Source organism: Anomaloglossus baeobatrachus, chromosome 5, assembly GCF_048569485.1.
Source record: "Anomaloglossus baeobatrachus isolate aAnoBae1 chromosome 5, aAnoBae1.hap1, whole genome shotgun sequence".
NCBI classification, from domain to species: Eukaryota; Metazoa; Chordata; class Amphibia; order Anura; family Aromobatidae; genus Anomaloglossus; species Anomaloglossus baeobatrachus.
In genome coordinates, this window is record NC_134357.1 from 535,738,485 (window position 1) to 535,755,181 (window position 16,697).

Below are 16,697 nucleotides of genomic sequence, written 5' to 3' on the forward strand. Positions count from 1 at the left end.
TTGATGCCAGGTGACATTACACATCTGGTATCAACCCCATTTATTACCCCGTTAGCCAACGCACCAGGGCGCGGGATGAGTTGGGGCGAAGCGCCAGGATTGGCGCATCTAATGGATGCGCCACTTCTGGGGCGGCTGCGGCCTGCTATTTTTAGGCTGGGAAGAGTCCAATAACCATGGCTCTTCCCACCCTGAGAATACCAGACCTCAGCTGTCAGCTTCACCTTGGCTGGTGATCTAATTTGGGGGGACCCCATGTTATTTTTTTTTTTATTATTTTTATTTATAAATAAAAAAAAAAACCTGGGGAGCCCTCCAAATTGATCACCAGACAAGATGAAGCTGCCAGCTGTGGTCTGCAGGCTACAGCTGTCTGCTTTACCCTGACTGGCTATCAAAAATAGGGGGGACCCCATGCCATTTTTTTTTTGTTTTTGTGATAAAAACTAGGCTAGGCACCCTTTAGTGCCACATGAAAGGTACTAAAGGTGCCAGCTTAGAATATGCAGGGGGGGGGTGGGACGTTGTATATATATTTGACCTCCATTGACGCTTTTTAGGCTGGATGCCCACAATCGGGGTTTGCAGCGTTTTGGGCGCAGATTGTTTTCCCTGCGTCCATGACGCTGCGTTGTGCAGTAGAAGCACAGTGGAAGGATTTTTAGAAATCTCATGCCCACTGTGCTTCTTTTCTCCGCAGCATAAACCGACCGGTGGCGCAGCTTCCCGAGCCTCAGCATGTCAATTTATGCTGCGGAGACGAGAGTGTTCTCTGCAGGTAGCATAGAGCTCCACAGCAGCCTGAACCCAAATCGTGGGCATGGCCAGCTGCGTTCTCCCGTGGACAACACTCACATCTCTGTAGGAAGGCTGACACTGTGTACTGGACGCCGTGTCGCTGGATCATGGCCACATAGCCTTAGGCCTCTTTCACACGTCAGTGATTCTGGTACGTTTGTGCTTTTTTTTAAACGTACCAGAATCACTGACATATGCAGACCCATTATAATGAATAGGTCTGCTCACACGTCAGTGATTTTTCACTGCACGTGTCTCCGTGCGGCGTACCCGCGTGTGCGTGATTGCCGCACGGAGACATGTCCATTTTTTTCTGGCATCACTGATGTTCCACGGACCACGCAGTGGTGTGGTCCGTGAAACACGTGCCAGAAAAAAAGTGCTTTTAAAATAAAAATCATTTTTACTCACCCGGCGTCCAGCGATGTCCTCTGCAGCCCGTTCTGCCGGCTGCTTCTGAGCCGGCTCATTATTGTCGCGCATATTCATGATGTGCGACACAGCCGACCCGGAAGCAGCTGCTGCGGGGGTCAGCGCCAGCCGGATGCTGCACCGCGGGAGCGATCAGCACCATGGAGAGCGGGAGCGCGCACAGGTGAGTTAATCTCTAAGTGCAATCACGGGCCACGGAGAACGGAGCCCGGATTGCACTTAGACAACCCATGTGTGCCGTGATTCACGGCACACGGAGGGACATGTGCATGTTTTACACGCCAGTGAAAAACGTCACTGTTTTTCACTGACGTGTGAAACGGGCCTAAAAGTGAGAATATTGTTGCTACAGCAACATTTTGGGTGAAGTAGCTGTAGATTCAAAATGCTTAATATACTCCTGAATAAAATCCTTGAGGGGTGCAGATTCCAAAATGGGGTCACTTGTGGGGGTTTTCTGACGTATAGGTACCCAAGGGGCTCTGCTAATGTGACATGGTGCGCTAAGTTTATTTCAACTTTTCCAAAATTCAAATGGTGCTCCTTCCATTCCAAGCCCTCCCATTTATCCAAACAGAATGTGGAGAAGGAAATGACATCACAGGTTTTTTTTTCCAAAGGTCTGTGTTCAACCAACTTTATTAACACTGACAAGTCTTAAAAAACGCACCTAAAAAAACGCATGAAAAACGCATGAAAAAAGCATGAAAAACGCATGAAAAACGCATGCGTTTTCGATGCCTTTTTCTCAAAAAAGCATTGTTTACAATTCTCCCCTCTGCCAGAGGGTGCGTTTTTTTCCGCGCTGAAAAAAAAGCAACGTGTGCACATACCCTTATGCTGTAGCGATCTGACAACATATGCTGCTGATACCTATAAGCACTATTCACTTTATAATTTACTATTTGTGATTCTGAAAGTTATCAGCACTATATTTATTATAAAACTACACATACCTACTACATTCTATTTATTAATACAAGCACTAAGCACTTTGCATGGTTTTTGTTTATTTATTGAATGTTGTATTTTGCTTGATGTTATGGATCCCTGTTACTTCAAACCACCATGCTTTATACTTCTTGTCCACGTTTCTGGTTGTTATAATGTGGTATTATCTTATATGAATTTTTACAACTTTTAATATAAATATTGTTTAATAAAAAATAAAATTTTAAATTATTGATGTATTTCTGTAGCTTTATTGGTTTGATATACCTTTTTCAAACCTAGTGTACAATGCTGGTGATTAGAAGGAGGAACACCAAGTCCCTGTGTCTTCACATGGGGCAGCAGGCCACGCCTCTCAGACGAGACAGATCCTTACCCTGTTCAGTGCTGAACTCTCAAGCAATTCCAGCTGCAGTGTTGAAACAATTACCCATGGAGATGCTCCGTATTATCCGGTCTTCTCTTACATTTGTCTTTTGAGGGCGACCAGCCTTCTTGGGGACATGAAAGAGATTGCGATGTTGTAAAGATGCAATATTCTTGAAATCACAGACTTGTAATGACCAACTTCTCTTGCTATGGCTGATAGGCTCACCCCTTTGGCCTTCATCTGAACAACCATGTGCTTTCAAATAAATTCATGTTTATGAAAGTTTCAAGTTTATGAAATTTGCTTAGAATACTGTTCGTTTACTCATGTTACGATATAATCACATAAGACTACACAATGACCACAACATTTAGGAAATTGTGTGTTTTCTAATTTTGATCTCCAGTGTATATACCGTCGAAATCCCTAGGCTGTGGATATGGTCTCCAACCGGGACCGGAGTCCCTAGATTGAAGCCATAAGATATCCTGATCCTCTAGTCAGCTCCAAAAAGCTTAGACTGGATCCATCAGCATCCATCAACCTTCATCAACCCTGGTGGCTTAAAGAAGTCCCTTTTATAGCCATAACTTTCCCTTAGGATACACTGCGTCCTCCTCGATTGGTTGGACAAGATTGCTTCTCCCATTAGATGAATTTCAAGCTGCATGGATAATGTTCATTTAAATGATGTGCATAGAAAGACTCAGTATATCTACATGGAGTCGGCAAGTCACCGACTAGACAATGGCTACTAAGGTAATTACATTATCAATACACAACTACAATACAATGATTACTGGAAGAGACTGGAGATACAATAGCTAAGCAAACATGACTTAGCACACATAAGAACAATAGTCTGGCTGAATGTTAAGAAACTTTAACCCATGAGAGTCCATGTCGTCACATTCCTCCCCCTTCTTAATATTAGCCAGACATGATAGGCTTCCGATCATCCTTTTCCTCTTGATGGCATTGTCCTTTTTAATGGTGAGGTCAGCAACAGAGGCTTGCATCTATACACCTCCCCCTGATTACCTCCCCCAAGTTGAGCAGCCATATTGTGGACAAGCACTAAGGTGGGGTCCATGAGTTGGGCCTGCACAAATCTCCCACTATCAATCCTCCCCCAGTCAATAGCCACAGTGTGGTTAGGCTTACTCACGGTTCTTGGCTCAGAAGTGGATGATGGAGACCGGGAATGCAAACCATCCCTGGAAAAGATGTTAGAAAGATCCACATCAGGGTCCTGCTTGGCTTGGAGGTGGGTGATGGCTGCTTCAAACTGACTGGATAGTCCTTGTCCTAGGTCATTCTCCAAAATGACTGGTGTGAGCAGGTAATTCACAAGCCCCACTTTCACTTCCCTTTGAGTGGTATCCGAAACAACAGGCTTGGTGGGGCCATCTATGAACCCCACTTCAACTTCCTCCTGGCTAGTCCCCAAAACAACAGGTGTGGGGAGGCTGTCCATAAACTCCATATGGACCTCTTCCTGGTCAGACCCCAAAGTAACTGGTGTGGGGACGGTGTCCATAAGCTCCATATCAGCCTTGCTCTGATTAGTCTCCACAATGACAGGTGTGGGGAGGCTGTTCACAAGTCTCACATCAACCTCTCCCTGGTCCTTTCCTGAAATAACTGGTGTGAGGACGGTGTCCATAAGCTCCACATCAGCCTTGCTCTGGTCAGTCTCCACAATGTCAGGTATGGGGAGGCTGTTCACAATCCCCACATCGATCACTTCCTGGTTGGTCCCCAAAATACCAGGTGTGGGGAGGCTGTCCACAAGCTCCACCTCGACCTCTCCCTGGTCGGTCCTTAGGTCCAACTGCACACATGCCGGAGGAATGTCTGAGCGCTGGCCCTCAGCCAGGGAGATGGATAATTGGGAATCTGGTACAGGGTCTTCTGGAGAAACAATAACTGGGTTTACCAGAGTGATGGAAGATCCAATCTCTCGAAGTCCCTGAGCCTGTATATCACCGACCTTGACCGTCTGGATGTGGGGATGGAGGTTGGCTGGTGTACGGTGTCCGGCCTGCCGTAGGGTGTGGACTGGATAAACCACTTCCTCAGCTATTGGTGTTTCTTGGGAGTAGCATTCCTCAGGTCTCATTGGTTCATCTCGGCATATGTTGACTGGTTGGAGTGGCAGACGGGCTCCAAGCATGCGGCCTCTGTTTTGGAGACAATCTTTATCTATATGTCCATTGCGCCCACATGTATAACAGCGCCATAGATTGGGCGAGTCACAGGCCCTGTTTGTAGTCCTTTGTTTTGGCGCAGCTTCTGCTGGGTAGCGGGACCATCCTTCTCGACCGGCTGGTGTTAGCAGTACTGCAGCTGGAATCCCATAAACATATTCCAGAACATAAGCCCTCTCTTCTCTTGAGGATCTAGGCCCCAATGCATCCAACAAAGCTGTGGCTTGGGCCATTTTGGACAAAGTTGATTCCCAATTGTCACTAGATCCATGATGTGGCACATAGTTTATATCCTCTGGGTCAATATCGGCGGGATCCTCATCGTCCTCTGCATCATTCTGGGCATCCCAACGGACTAATTTCTGGATCAAGGCTAACCGAGTCTCAGCGTTCCAGTAGATAATCTTTCGCCTCTGGCACAGATCCTGTAGCATCCATTTACTGCAGCGGTCGTAACTCCTCTCTTGTCCTTGTCCCATGGCTGAGCTGGTGGGGTTGGACATGGCAGCGTCCGAAACCTGAATGCCTCCCCTATGGCATGCTGGGTATGCTTATGTGCCTCCCTGGTTGTTGAGCCCTGGACGGTGTCCGAAAACACCAGTCCGCTGCAGCTCCCCTGGGTAAACCAGGCTGAGTAGTATCCCACTGCTGCCACCAATTGTGGAGACACGGGGGTCAGTGGGTGCTCTCGTCCACTAAAACCCGCCGCCTTTAGAAAGACAGCGTGGCTCAGGGCTCATCCCAACTGAACGCCGGCCTCCTTAATCGTGGGCGTAACACTACTCAGACAACACAGGATGAGGGAACCACAATAATTAGACTTTATTGGATCCCCAAACAATTAACGGCACATAACACATAACCAGCAAAACACAGAAATGTAACAGGCAACAGAGTCTCACCCTTCCGCTGGCTCACCAGGGATTTAGAATGTCCATGCCTCACAGCTTCCAAGCTGTCTGAGGTCTGCAAAGTCTGTAACAGGTGACTGAACTGTCCCAACCTGAGTGTCCTCCTTAGGTAGTCCTGGTTTGATGTTAAAATCCTGGCAGCCGGAGTCGAAATCCCTAGGCTGTGGATATGGTCTCCAACCGGGACCGGAGTCCCTAGATTGAAGCCATAAGATATCCTGATCCTCTAGTCAGCTCCAAAAAGCTTAGACTGGATCCATCAGCATCCATCAACCTTCATCAACCCTGGTGGCTTAAAGAAGTCCCTTTTATAGCCATAACTTTCCCTTAGGATACACTGCGTCCTCCTCGATTGGTTGGACAAGATTGCTTCTCCCATTGGATGAATTTCAAGCTGCATGGATAATGTTCATTTAAATGATGTGCATAGAAAGACTCAGTATATCTACATGGAGTCGACAAGTCACCGACTAGACAATGGCTACTAAGGTAATTACATTATCAATACACAACTACAATACAATGAATACTGGAAGAGACTGGAGATACAATAGCTAAGCAAACATGACTTAGCACACATAAGAACAATAGTCTGGCTGAATGTTAAGAAACTTTAACCCATGAGAGTCCATGTCGTCACACTTTATATTTACCTTTTGTAATCCAGACTTCATATTCTCTTCATATTGTCACAAAAATATGTTCTGAAAAGTACAATGAGATCTAATATGTTACTAATTCTCACCGCTTTTCGTGTTCCACCAAATCATATTAGGTTTAGTGTTTTCAGAAAAGGGTTTTATCCCGAGATTTTCTGGTTCCAAACTGTCAAACACCAGACATGGGTGCATTAAGGGAAACCAGGGCCCCGGGGCTGTTCAGGACCTGTGGGCCCCCCCCATCCCTACACATGGGTCATGTGATGGGTCAATCATCTTACACCTGAAACAGATCATTTCTGAAAAATAGTTGCCGAAACTATAACCTAAAAAACATCCACTTATCTAATAAATATACCCTTCAGCTAAAAAAACCCACTAAGGCATAGTATAGAACAGTCCAAGTTTAATCCCTAAACAAGACTATTGCCAAAAAAATGAAAAAACTGAGCAAAAACTCCCTGTGTGAACATAGTTTAACAAATACTGAAGTAAACAAGTCATCAAATTCTCAGCATCTGCAAGAGGCCTTACAAATACTGAGGTAAAAACTCACCAAATACTGAACATGTGCACGAGGCCTTATAAATACTGAGGTAAAAACTCACCAATACTGAACATGTTCACATGACCTTAGGTTTTGTTCACACAGGGTGTTTTTTTTTTCTGCACCAAAATCTGAGCAAAAGCTGCAGCTTGTTATTAGCATGTATTAGCATTAAAGGGAACCTGTCACCAGAATTTTCGCTATTAAACTAAAAGAATCCCCTTCTGCAGCTCATGGGCTGCATTCTATAAAGGTTCATCTTGTTACTGCCCCCCCTTTGAGACCTAAATAACAACTTTATAAAATATTACCTTTTGCTATGGTAATGAGGTTTGCTGGCCCCGTGGGCGGGCTATATTTCATCAGTTATCCCCCCTCCTGCCGCTGTTCGCCGTCCCCCAGTGTTCATTTACATAGATGAGGCCGCCGCCCTCATGTTCCTCAGTGCTTCTGAAGTCTCGCGCATGCGCAGTGGGACTATCGTGAAACTGAGCACTGTTTTCAAATCGCGAGCGCCGGGGATGTTATTGCGCAGGTGCGAGATTATAACTGACGTTATACAGCCCGTCCACCAAAAAAAACAAAACAAAGAAAAGAACTGCAAAACCACCCTATGTGAACATAGCTTAAGTACTAAGGTAACAAAACTCTAATACTGAACGTGTGCACAAGGCCTTGGACCATGTGCACACATTGAGTATTTGGTTAGTTTTTTACCTCATTATCTGTAAGGCCATGTGTGCACGGTCAGCATTTGGTAAGTTTTTTTACCTCCGTATCTGTAAAAAAAATATTGAGGTAAAAAAACCTCACCAAATACTCAATGTGTGCACATGGCCTTATTGTAGTAGTGAAAATATATGAGTTTGGGATTGGTGTGCGCAGTTGTCCCCGGCCTGCACTCTGTGTGTGCCCCTCCATTATATCCACTACATACATCATGATACATACAGAATATCCTGATGCACACACAGTATGGGGAGTCAGACAGTGGGGCTCAGTGTGCTGGGGTTTGTCACCCGTGCAGTTTCAATCCTCCACTCCCTATAATATCTATCTATCTATCTATCTATCTATCTATCTATATATATATATATATATATATATAGTATGTGAATGGATTGGGAATGGAGGATTGATACTACATAGATCAGATGCCCCAGAACACTTTGATAGAAGACCCCCTCGTGCCCACCTTACAGAAAATTACAATCCCACCCCTTTCACATAGTGTGCCGCCATTGCCCCCCCTTTCACATAGTGTGCCGCGGTTGCCTGCTGCTAGTGAACAGGTCGGCAGGCACTTCCACAGAACAGGTCACCGGTCCATCTCCTCTCTTCAGGCTGCTGGCCTCCAGCATGGCCTGCAAGAACGCCGTTTGCCGTCACCATTACAGAGGACGTTCCTCCTTAGCAGACAGGTGGGCAGGACTCCCTCAGCCGGACTTTGCCTCTTTGAACACGGAGCTGCCCTCCCTGCACCGTCAGCCAGAGAAAGGACCCAGGTGATGCATTTACTGGGTGAGCTGAGATCCTCCTCTGCATACTTACATCCAACCTTCCACAGTCCCACCATCACTCTTGGAAAATCTCCAATTCTGCAAACACCAGTCAAACATTAGCCGCTAGTCGTCATTTTGACACCCCGAAAAAAGCTGCATGCACCGTTTCTCAGGTCATCAAAATTATGAGCCCCAGTCAGAATCATGAGCCATATGCGTATATCTAATATATAAAGCTGAGTGTGATTAGGGGAGGAATACTCCAAAAAACCATCACAAGAATGAGGGTGGATCCAGACTTTTCTGGAATCCAACCCAAATATAGCACAAACTCATAGGCTTATTAGAAAAAGAGAAAACGAGTTTTTAAGGTGCAAAGAGATAACAAGTTTTTATTAAACACAGGTGGGGGGAATCCAAACAGTCATTAAAAACATGTAAAAACATAAATGGCGGTTGTCCCCTACATTAGGGCATGGTACATGAATTTGATTGTTGATACATACAACATATGGACAGCACGTGCTTGATGGTGCAGAAAGGACACCTGGGTATTAGTACATACAGGCCACAAAGAAAAACAGTAACAGCACATCATTGGACAAGATTACTGAAAAATTCCATAATTGTCACAAGACCACAGAGTGTATCTGAATCAGGCATAACAAGCTTATATGTGCAAAAGCACTAAAAAGATATACTGCCTAGAGCACTCTCAGGTCATGCTGCCGATAAAGTACATAGCACTGTAAAGTTTGTAGCCATAATAAGGTTTCAAAGCCCCAGTCAGAGCCCACACACATGAAGCACAATGCAACAAGAGCCCATTACCAGTCCAACCACGTAAGGGGGAAAGGTCCGCCAGTCACTGCAGCCTCAGGAAGACCTACGTACGTTTCGATATTGCTTATATTAAATCTTCATCAGGGAGGAGGCAAGAGGTGCACACACTCCCCTGTCGCTGGCTGTTAAATATGCCACAGTGATTGCCGCGGACCCGGAAGTCTCGCTCGCGGCAATCACACCTGGCGCCGGACGAAAGAACGCGAGATGACGGCCGTCACGTCATCTTCGCGCATGCGCGGGAGCGGGGACGCGTCACCAAGGCTCCCGCGCATGCGCGCGACGTATAGACGGCCCCAGCTATGCGTCCACGAGCGGCACCAGATGCGATCGCACCGAGACAACCGGATACCACGGCAAATGTATACAAGTCTCTCCGTAATATGAAATAACATAATAGCTTTTAACAATAAGATGACAATGAATCGCATAGGAAAGTCCATCTTTAGTTGTTCATGTGGTTTGGGAGAGATGGTGGATCTCAGACAGCGGGCATATATTCATTTTCTAGGTCCTACAAAGGAACATGCATAAATCGATAAATGAGCCAGAACAGTAGGGTGGGATGCACAAAAGTTGAGACAGATTAAAAACAGTTAAAAACATAAATAAAAAGGACAAAGGATACAGGTGAAGGAGCAAATGGCAATTCAGAATGAGCAACGGGCATAGACCCGAAATGGAGCACAAAATATACATGTATATATATGTGGTCCATTATATATATAGAAAGGTGATCACAAAGACCATAATAACACAGAAATACCAAATTAAGTGCCTTGCAAGGAGGCAGACTATGCAGAGTCAAGGAGATATCCACACTACAAAAAAGGGGCATAACTCACTGATTCATTTAAGCCCTTAGGGGCCAGTGTGTCCAGGGTCACTATCCACTTGGTCTCACACTGCGCCAAGCGTTTTTTAAGATCACCACCCCTGATCCCTCCAATTACCACATCAATCCCCCTTATCTTCAATTTTGAGGGGTCACAGGAGTGATGTGATCTGAAATGTCTGGGCAGTGTTTTGAGTATTGTGGGGTCCACCTCCGTTTTGGCCGCAGCAATGTCCCTCACATGCTCCCTGACCCTAATGCGGAGCTCTCTGGAGGTGAGTCCCACATAGGTCAGGGGGCATGTACATGTTGCAAAGTACACCACATGTGTGGTTGCACACGTGATGTAGTGTTTGATATTATATGTTTTCTGTCCATCAGATGAACAAAATGTTTGACTACGAAGGACATTGCAGCATGCAACACAATGGCCACAGGGAAAACAACCCTGTAAAGGACCATGAGAACCAAAATGGTTAACTCGAGGTGGAACATAGTGGCTCTGGACCAGTATGTCCCTCAAATTCCTTGCTCTCCTAGATGTCATAAGGGGATTCTGAGTAAGCACACTAGCCAGAATAGGGTCGGTCATTAAAACCGGCCAATGTTTTTTCAAAATCCGGCGTATAGTCTCCCATTCCTGACTGTGTGTTCCAATGAACCGCACCGCGGTATCACGTTCCGCTGGTTTCTTCGGGGCACCAGTGAGTAGTTGCAGTCGGGGGGTGGTTTTAGCCCGATTGTAACCCGCCCTAATGCTCCTACCACTGTATCCCCTCTCACGGAAACGTTCCCTGAGATCAGCCGACTGGGCCTCAAAGCTGTCATTAGAGGAGCAGATTCGCCTCATCCTCAGATATTGTCCGGTGGGAATGGCACGAATTGTAGATGGATTATGATCAGATGTAGCATGTAGCAGAGCATTGACGGAAGTCGTCTTGCGAAAGACGTCCGTCTGGATCACTCCCCTCTGGTCCACCTCAATCAAGATGTCAAGGAAGTCTATCCTATGTCTGCTACTTTTGTAAGTGAGTTTAATATTGAGATCATTGATATTTAACTGTTTCATGAATAGATCTAGCTGCTCCGCTGTGCCCTGCCACACAAACAACACATCGTCTATGTATCTAAGCCAACACTGCACATGGGTGCTAAGCCCGGGGCCCTCGTCCGCAAAAACCTGCCTCTCCCAGTAACCCAGAAAGAGGCCTGCGTACGAAGGCGCACAAGCCGCACCCATCGCAGTGCCGCGTTGCTGTAAATAATAGATGTCTTTAAAGACGAAGAAGTTGTGTGACAGCACAAACTCAAGCAACTCGATAATCAACTCACTCAATTCACCATTCCGACCGGACATCTCGAGAAAGAAGCGGACAGCTCGTATTCCATCCATATGAGAAATACACGTGTATAAGCTCTCAACGTCGGCTGTGACAAGGATCATATCCTCTTCCAAAGAAATGCCGTCAATGCGCCTAAGGACGTCCGTAGTGTCCCGGACATAAGAGGGTAACGTTTCAACCAAGGTTTTTAAATGGTAGTCTATGAATCGACAAATGGGATCACATAAACCCTCTATGCCCGACACAATCGGACGACCAGGCGGGTTGACGGAATCCTTATGGACTTTAGGCAGTATGTAAAATGTAGGGACTTTGGGGTATTTTTTACACAGCCCGTCAAACATTTTCTTGTTGATCAGGCCGGTATCCAGAGCCCTACGAAGTATCGCGGTGAGCTCAGTGGAAAAAGCAGTCAAAGGATTGGAGGATAATTTTCTATAGGTGCTCTTATCCCGAAGCTGTCTAAGAACCTCCTGTTCATACTTAGCACAGGACAGCACCACAATGTTACCCCCTTTGTCAGCAGGTTTTATCACAATATCATGAAAACCCTGCAGCTCGATCAGAGCCTTCCTTTGGGAGTGAGTGAAATTATCCTTTTTCCGATTAGTCGGGATATTTTTCAGGTCCTCACTCACCATTTTAGTAAAAATATCAATTGCAGGGCTGATAGACAATGGGGGAAACTTAGTTGACTTGGGTAGAAGAGCATCTGGGAACATACCTGTTGTCGGGATCTCCTGTTCCTGGAGTAGATCCTCAAGGTTACGTATAGCCTCACGTTCCACCACACTGTCGGACCCGTCATTCCGCTTATAAAAGAGTTTTTTGAGAATTAGTTTTCGTGAGAACAGGTTTAGGTCCTTCAAAGTTGAGAATAAGTGGAAAGCATTAGAAGGAGAAAAGGACAGACCACGTGAGAGGACCTCCACCTGAGCCCCAGTGAGCACCCGTTGAGATAGATTAAGTACCTGGAGTTTGTTCCCTTGACGTTTGTTCTTATTGTATGTCACTGGTGGCCGGTTTCGGTGTTTAACTCGTGCCCCAACAGAATCTCCAAGGTCCATGGAACTCACTGAGGCCCCGGAGGAGGAACCACCTGCTGAGGTCGTGGACGCTAATGATGAAGATCTTAAACGGGGGTTCTTGTTAACAGTGTCCCCCGTGCGTCCTCTGATTGTATTGTTTCTCCATCTATATGCCCTCCGTAGGGTATAGTCCTGAATATCCCTATTCAATTTCTTTAGTTTGAAGGTCCTAATTTCCTGCTCCCATTTCTCTAACTCTTTATCGATCTCGGCGTAAAAGCGGGTGACGACAGTTGGTGTGCAAGTTTCCGTCAGGCTTTTCTCCAGTGCCTCTAATTCCGCTTCAATTGAGACCAATGAGGTGGCGTTATGGTCCCACAGCAAGCCCAGGAAACCCCGAGAGCATGTTTGAGCAAGTTCTTCCCATTTAGTTTTAAAGGCTTCATCTTCCAAAGGGAAGGAGGGGAAAACCTGCACCCGGAGACCCCTGGGCACTAAATCTTTCTCTAGATACTTCCCCAAAAACGCTTTGTTCCACCAAAGTCTGGTGCGCTTCTTAAGTAACTCTTTGTATTTGGTCATGATCACCTCATCAGACTGAATGCCATTGCTCACGTCACCTGTGACCCCACCGGTCTTAAGGACGTCGTCCAACTGTAACTGCCAGGTGCTTGTTATGCCTGATTCAGATACACTCTGTGGTCTTGTGACAATTATGGAATTTTTCAGTAATCTTGTCCATTGATGTGCTGTTACTGTTTTTCTTTGTGGCCTGTATGTACTAATACCCAGGTGTCCTTTCTGCACCATCAAGCACGTGCTGTCCATATGTTGTATGTATCAACAATCAAATTCATGTACCATGCCCTAATGTAGGGGACAACCGCCATTTATGTTTTTACATGTTTTTAATGACTGTTTGGATTCCCCCCACCTGTGTTTAATAAAAACTTGTTATCTCTTTGCACCTTAAAAACTCGTTTTCTCTTTTTCTAATAAGCCTATGAGTTTGTGCTATTTGGGTTGGATTCCAGAAAAGTCTGGATCCACCCTCATTCTTGTGATGGTTTTTTGGAGTATTCCTCCCCTAATCATATTTATTCTGTTTACTACAGATATATCTCCAGCCGCCATGACCTTTCGGGCCAGGGACAGCACCTGGCAGTTACAGTTGGACGACGTCCTTAAGACCGGTGGGGTCACAGGTGACGTGAGCAATGGCATTCAGTCTGATGAGGTGATCATGACCAAATACAAAGAGTTACTTAAGAAGCGCACCAGACTTTGGTGGAACAAAGCGTTTTTGGGGAAGTATCTAGAGAAAGATTTAGTGCCCAGGGGTCTCCGGGTGCAGGTTTTCCCCTCCTTCCCTTTGGAAGATGAAGCCTTTAAAACTAAATGGGAAGAACTTGCTCAAACATGCTCTCGGGGTTTCCTGGGCTTGCTGTGGGACCATAACTCCACCTCATTGGTCTCAATTGAAGCGGAATTAGAGGCACTGGAGAAAAGCCTGACGGAAACTTGCACACCAACTGTCGTCACCCGCTTTTACGCCGAGATCGATAAAGAGTTAGAGAAATGGGAGCAGGAAATTAGGACCTTCAAACTAAAGAAATTGAATAGGGATATTCAGGACTATACCCTACGGAGGGCATATAGATGGAGAAACAATACAATCAGAGGACGCACGGGGGACACTGTTAACAAGAACCCCCGTTTAAGATCTTCATCATTAGCGTCCACGACCTCAGCAGGTGGTTCCTCCTCCGGGGCCTCAGTGAGTTCCATGGATCTTGGAGATTCTGTTGGGGCACGAGTTAAACACCGAAACCGGCCACCAGTGACATACAATAAGAACAAACGTCAAGGGAACAAACTCCAGGTACTTAATCTATCTCAACGGGTGCTCACTGGGGCTCAGGTGGAGGTCCTCTCACGTGGTCTGTCCTTTTCTCCTTCTAATGCTTTCCACTTATTCTCAACTTTGAAGGACCTAAACCTGTTCTCACGAAAACTAATTCTCAAAAAACTCTTTTATAAGCGGAATGACGGGTCCGACAGTGTGGTGGAACGTGAGGCTATACGTAACCTTGAGGATCTACTCCAGGAACAGGAGATCCCGACAACAGGTATGTTCCCAGATGCTCTTCTACCCAAGTCAACTAAGTTTCCCCCATTGTCTATCAGCCCTGCAATTGATATTTTTACTAAAATGGTGAGTGAGGACCTGAAAAATATCCCGACTAATCGGAAAAAGGATAATTTCACTCACTCCCAAAGGAAGGCTCTGATCGAGCTGCAGGGTTTTCATGATATTGTGATAAAACCTGCTGACAAAGGGGGTAACATTGTGGTGCTGTCCTGTGCTAAGTATGAACAGGAGGTTCTTAGACAGCTTCGGGATAAGAGCACCTATAGAAAATTATCCTCCAATCCTTTGACTGCTTTTTCCACTGAGCTCACCGCGATACTTCGTAGGGCTCTGGATACCGGCCTGATCAACAAGAAAATGTTTGACGGGCTGTGTAAAAAATACCCCAAAGTCCCTACATTTTACATACTGCCTAAAGTCCATAAGGATGCCGTCAACCCGCCTGGTCGTCCGATTGTGTCGGGCATAGAGGGTTTATGTGATCCCATTTGTCGATTCATAGACTACCATTTAAAAACCTTGGTTGAAACGTTACCCTCTTATGTCCGGGACACTACGGACGTCCTTAGGCGCATTGACGGCATTTCTTTGGAAGAGGATATGATCCTTGTCACAGCCGACGTTGAGAGCTTATACACGTGTATTTCTCATATGGATGGAATACGAGCTGTCCGCTTCTTTCTCGAGATGTCCGGTCGGAATGGTGAATTGAGTGAGTTGATTATCGAGTTGCTTGAGTTTGTGCTGTCACACAACTTCTTCGTCTTTAAAGACATCTATTATTTACAGCAACGCGGCACTGCGATGGGTGCGGCTTGTGCGCCTTCGTACGCAGGCCTCTTTCTGGGTTACTGGGAGAGGCAGGTTTTTGCGGACGAGGGCCCCGGGCTTAGCACCCATGTGCAGTGTTGGCTTAGATACATAGACGATGTGTTGTTTGTGTGGCAGGGCACAGCGGAGCAGCTAGATCTATTCATGAAACAGTTAAATATCAATGATCTCAATATTAAACTCACTTACAAAAGTAGCAGACATAGGATAGACTTCCTTGACATCTTGATTGAGGTGGACCAGAGGGGAGTGATCCAGACGGACGTCTTTCGCAAGACGACTTCCGTCAATGCTCTGCTACATGCTACATCTGATCATAATCCATCTACAATTCGTGCCATTCCCACCGGACAATATCTGAGGATGAGGCGAATCTGCTCCTCTAATGACAGCTTTGAGGCCCAGTCGGCTGATCTCAGGGAACGTTTCCGTGAGAGGGGATACAGTGGTAGGAGCATTAGGGCGGGTTACAATCGGGCTAAAACCACCCCCCGACTGCAACTACTCACTGGTGCCCCGAAGAAACCAGCGGAACGTGATACCGCGGTGCGGTTCATTGGAACACACAGTCAGGAATGGGAGACTATACGCCGGATTTTGAAAAAACATTGGCCGGTTTTAATGACCGACCCTATTCTGGCTAGTGTGCTTACTCAGAATCCCCTTATGACATCTAGGAGAGCAAGGAATTTGAGGGACATACTGGTCCAGAGCCACTATGTTCCACCTCGAGTTAACCATTTTGGTTCTCATGGTCCTTTACAGGGTTGTTTTCCCTGTGGCCATTGTGTTGCATGCTGCAATGTCCTTCGTAGTCAAACATTTTGTTCATCTGATGGACAGAAAACATATAATATCAAACACTACATCACGTGTGCAACCACACATGTGGTGTACTTTGCAACATGTACATGCCCCCTGACCTATGTGGGACTCACCTCCAGAGAGCTCCGCATTAGGGTCAGGGAGCATGTGAGGGACATTGCTGCGGCCAAAACGGAGGTGGACCCCACAATACTCAAAACACTGCCCAGACATTTCAGATCACATCACTCCTGTGACCCCTCAAAATTGAAGATAAGGGGGATTGATGTGGTAATTGGAGGGATCAGGGGTGGTGATCTTAAAAAACGCTTGGCGCAGTGTGAGACCAAGTGGATAGTGACCCTGGACACACTGGCCCCTAAGGGCTTAAATGAATCAGTGAGTTATGCCCCTTTTTTGTAGTGTGGATATCTCCTTGACTCTGCATAGTCTGCCTCCTTGCAAGGCACTTAATTTGGTA

At 46.1% G+C, this 16,697-nt stretch overlaps 1 protein-coding gene across 1 annotated transcript in view; it reads left to right on the forward strand.

Moving 5' to 3' along the window:
- The window catches only part of LOC142312926 (uncharacterized), a 130,151-nt gene that overhangs the window by 85,586 nt on the left and 27,868 nt on the right, over positions 1-16,697 (forward strand). The window contains 3 exon segments of the mRNA XM_075351914.1: positions 10,440-10,533; positions 13,545-15,322; positions 15,530-15,958. Coding sequence (XP_075208029.1) covers positions 10,440-10,533; positions 13,545-15,322; positions 15,530-15,958 — 2,301 coding nt within the window.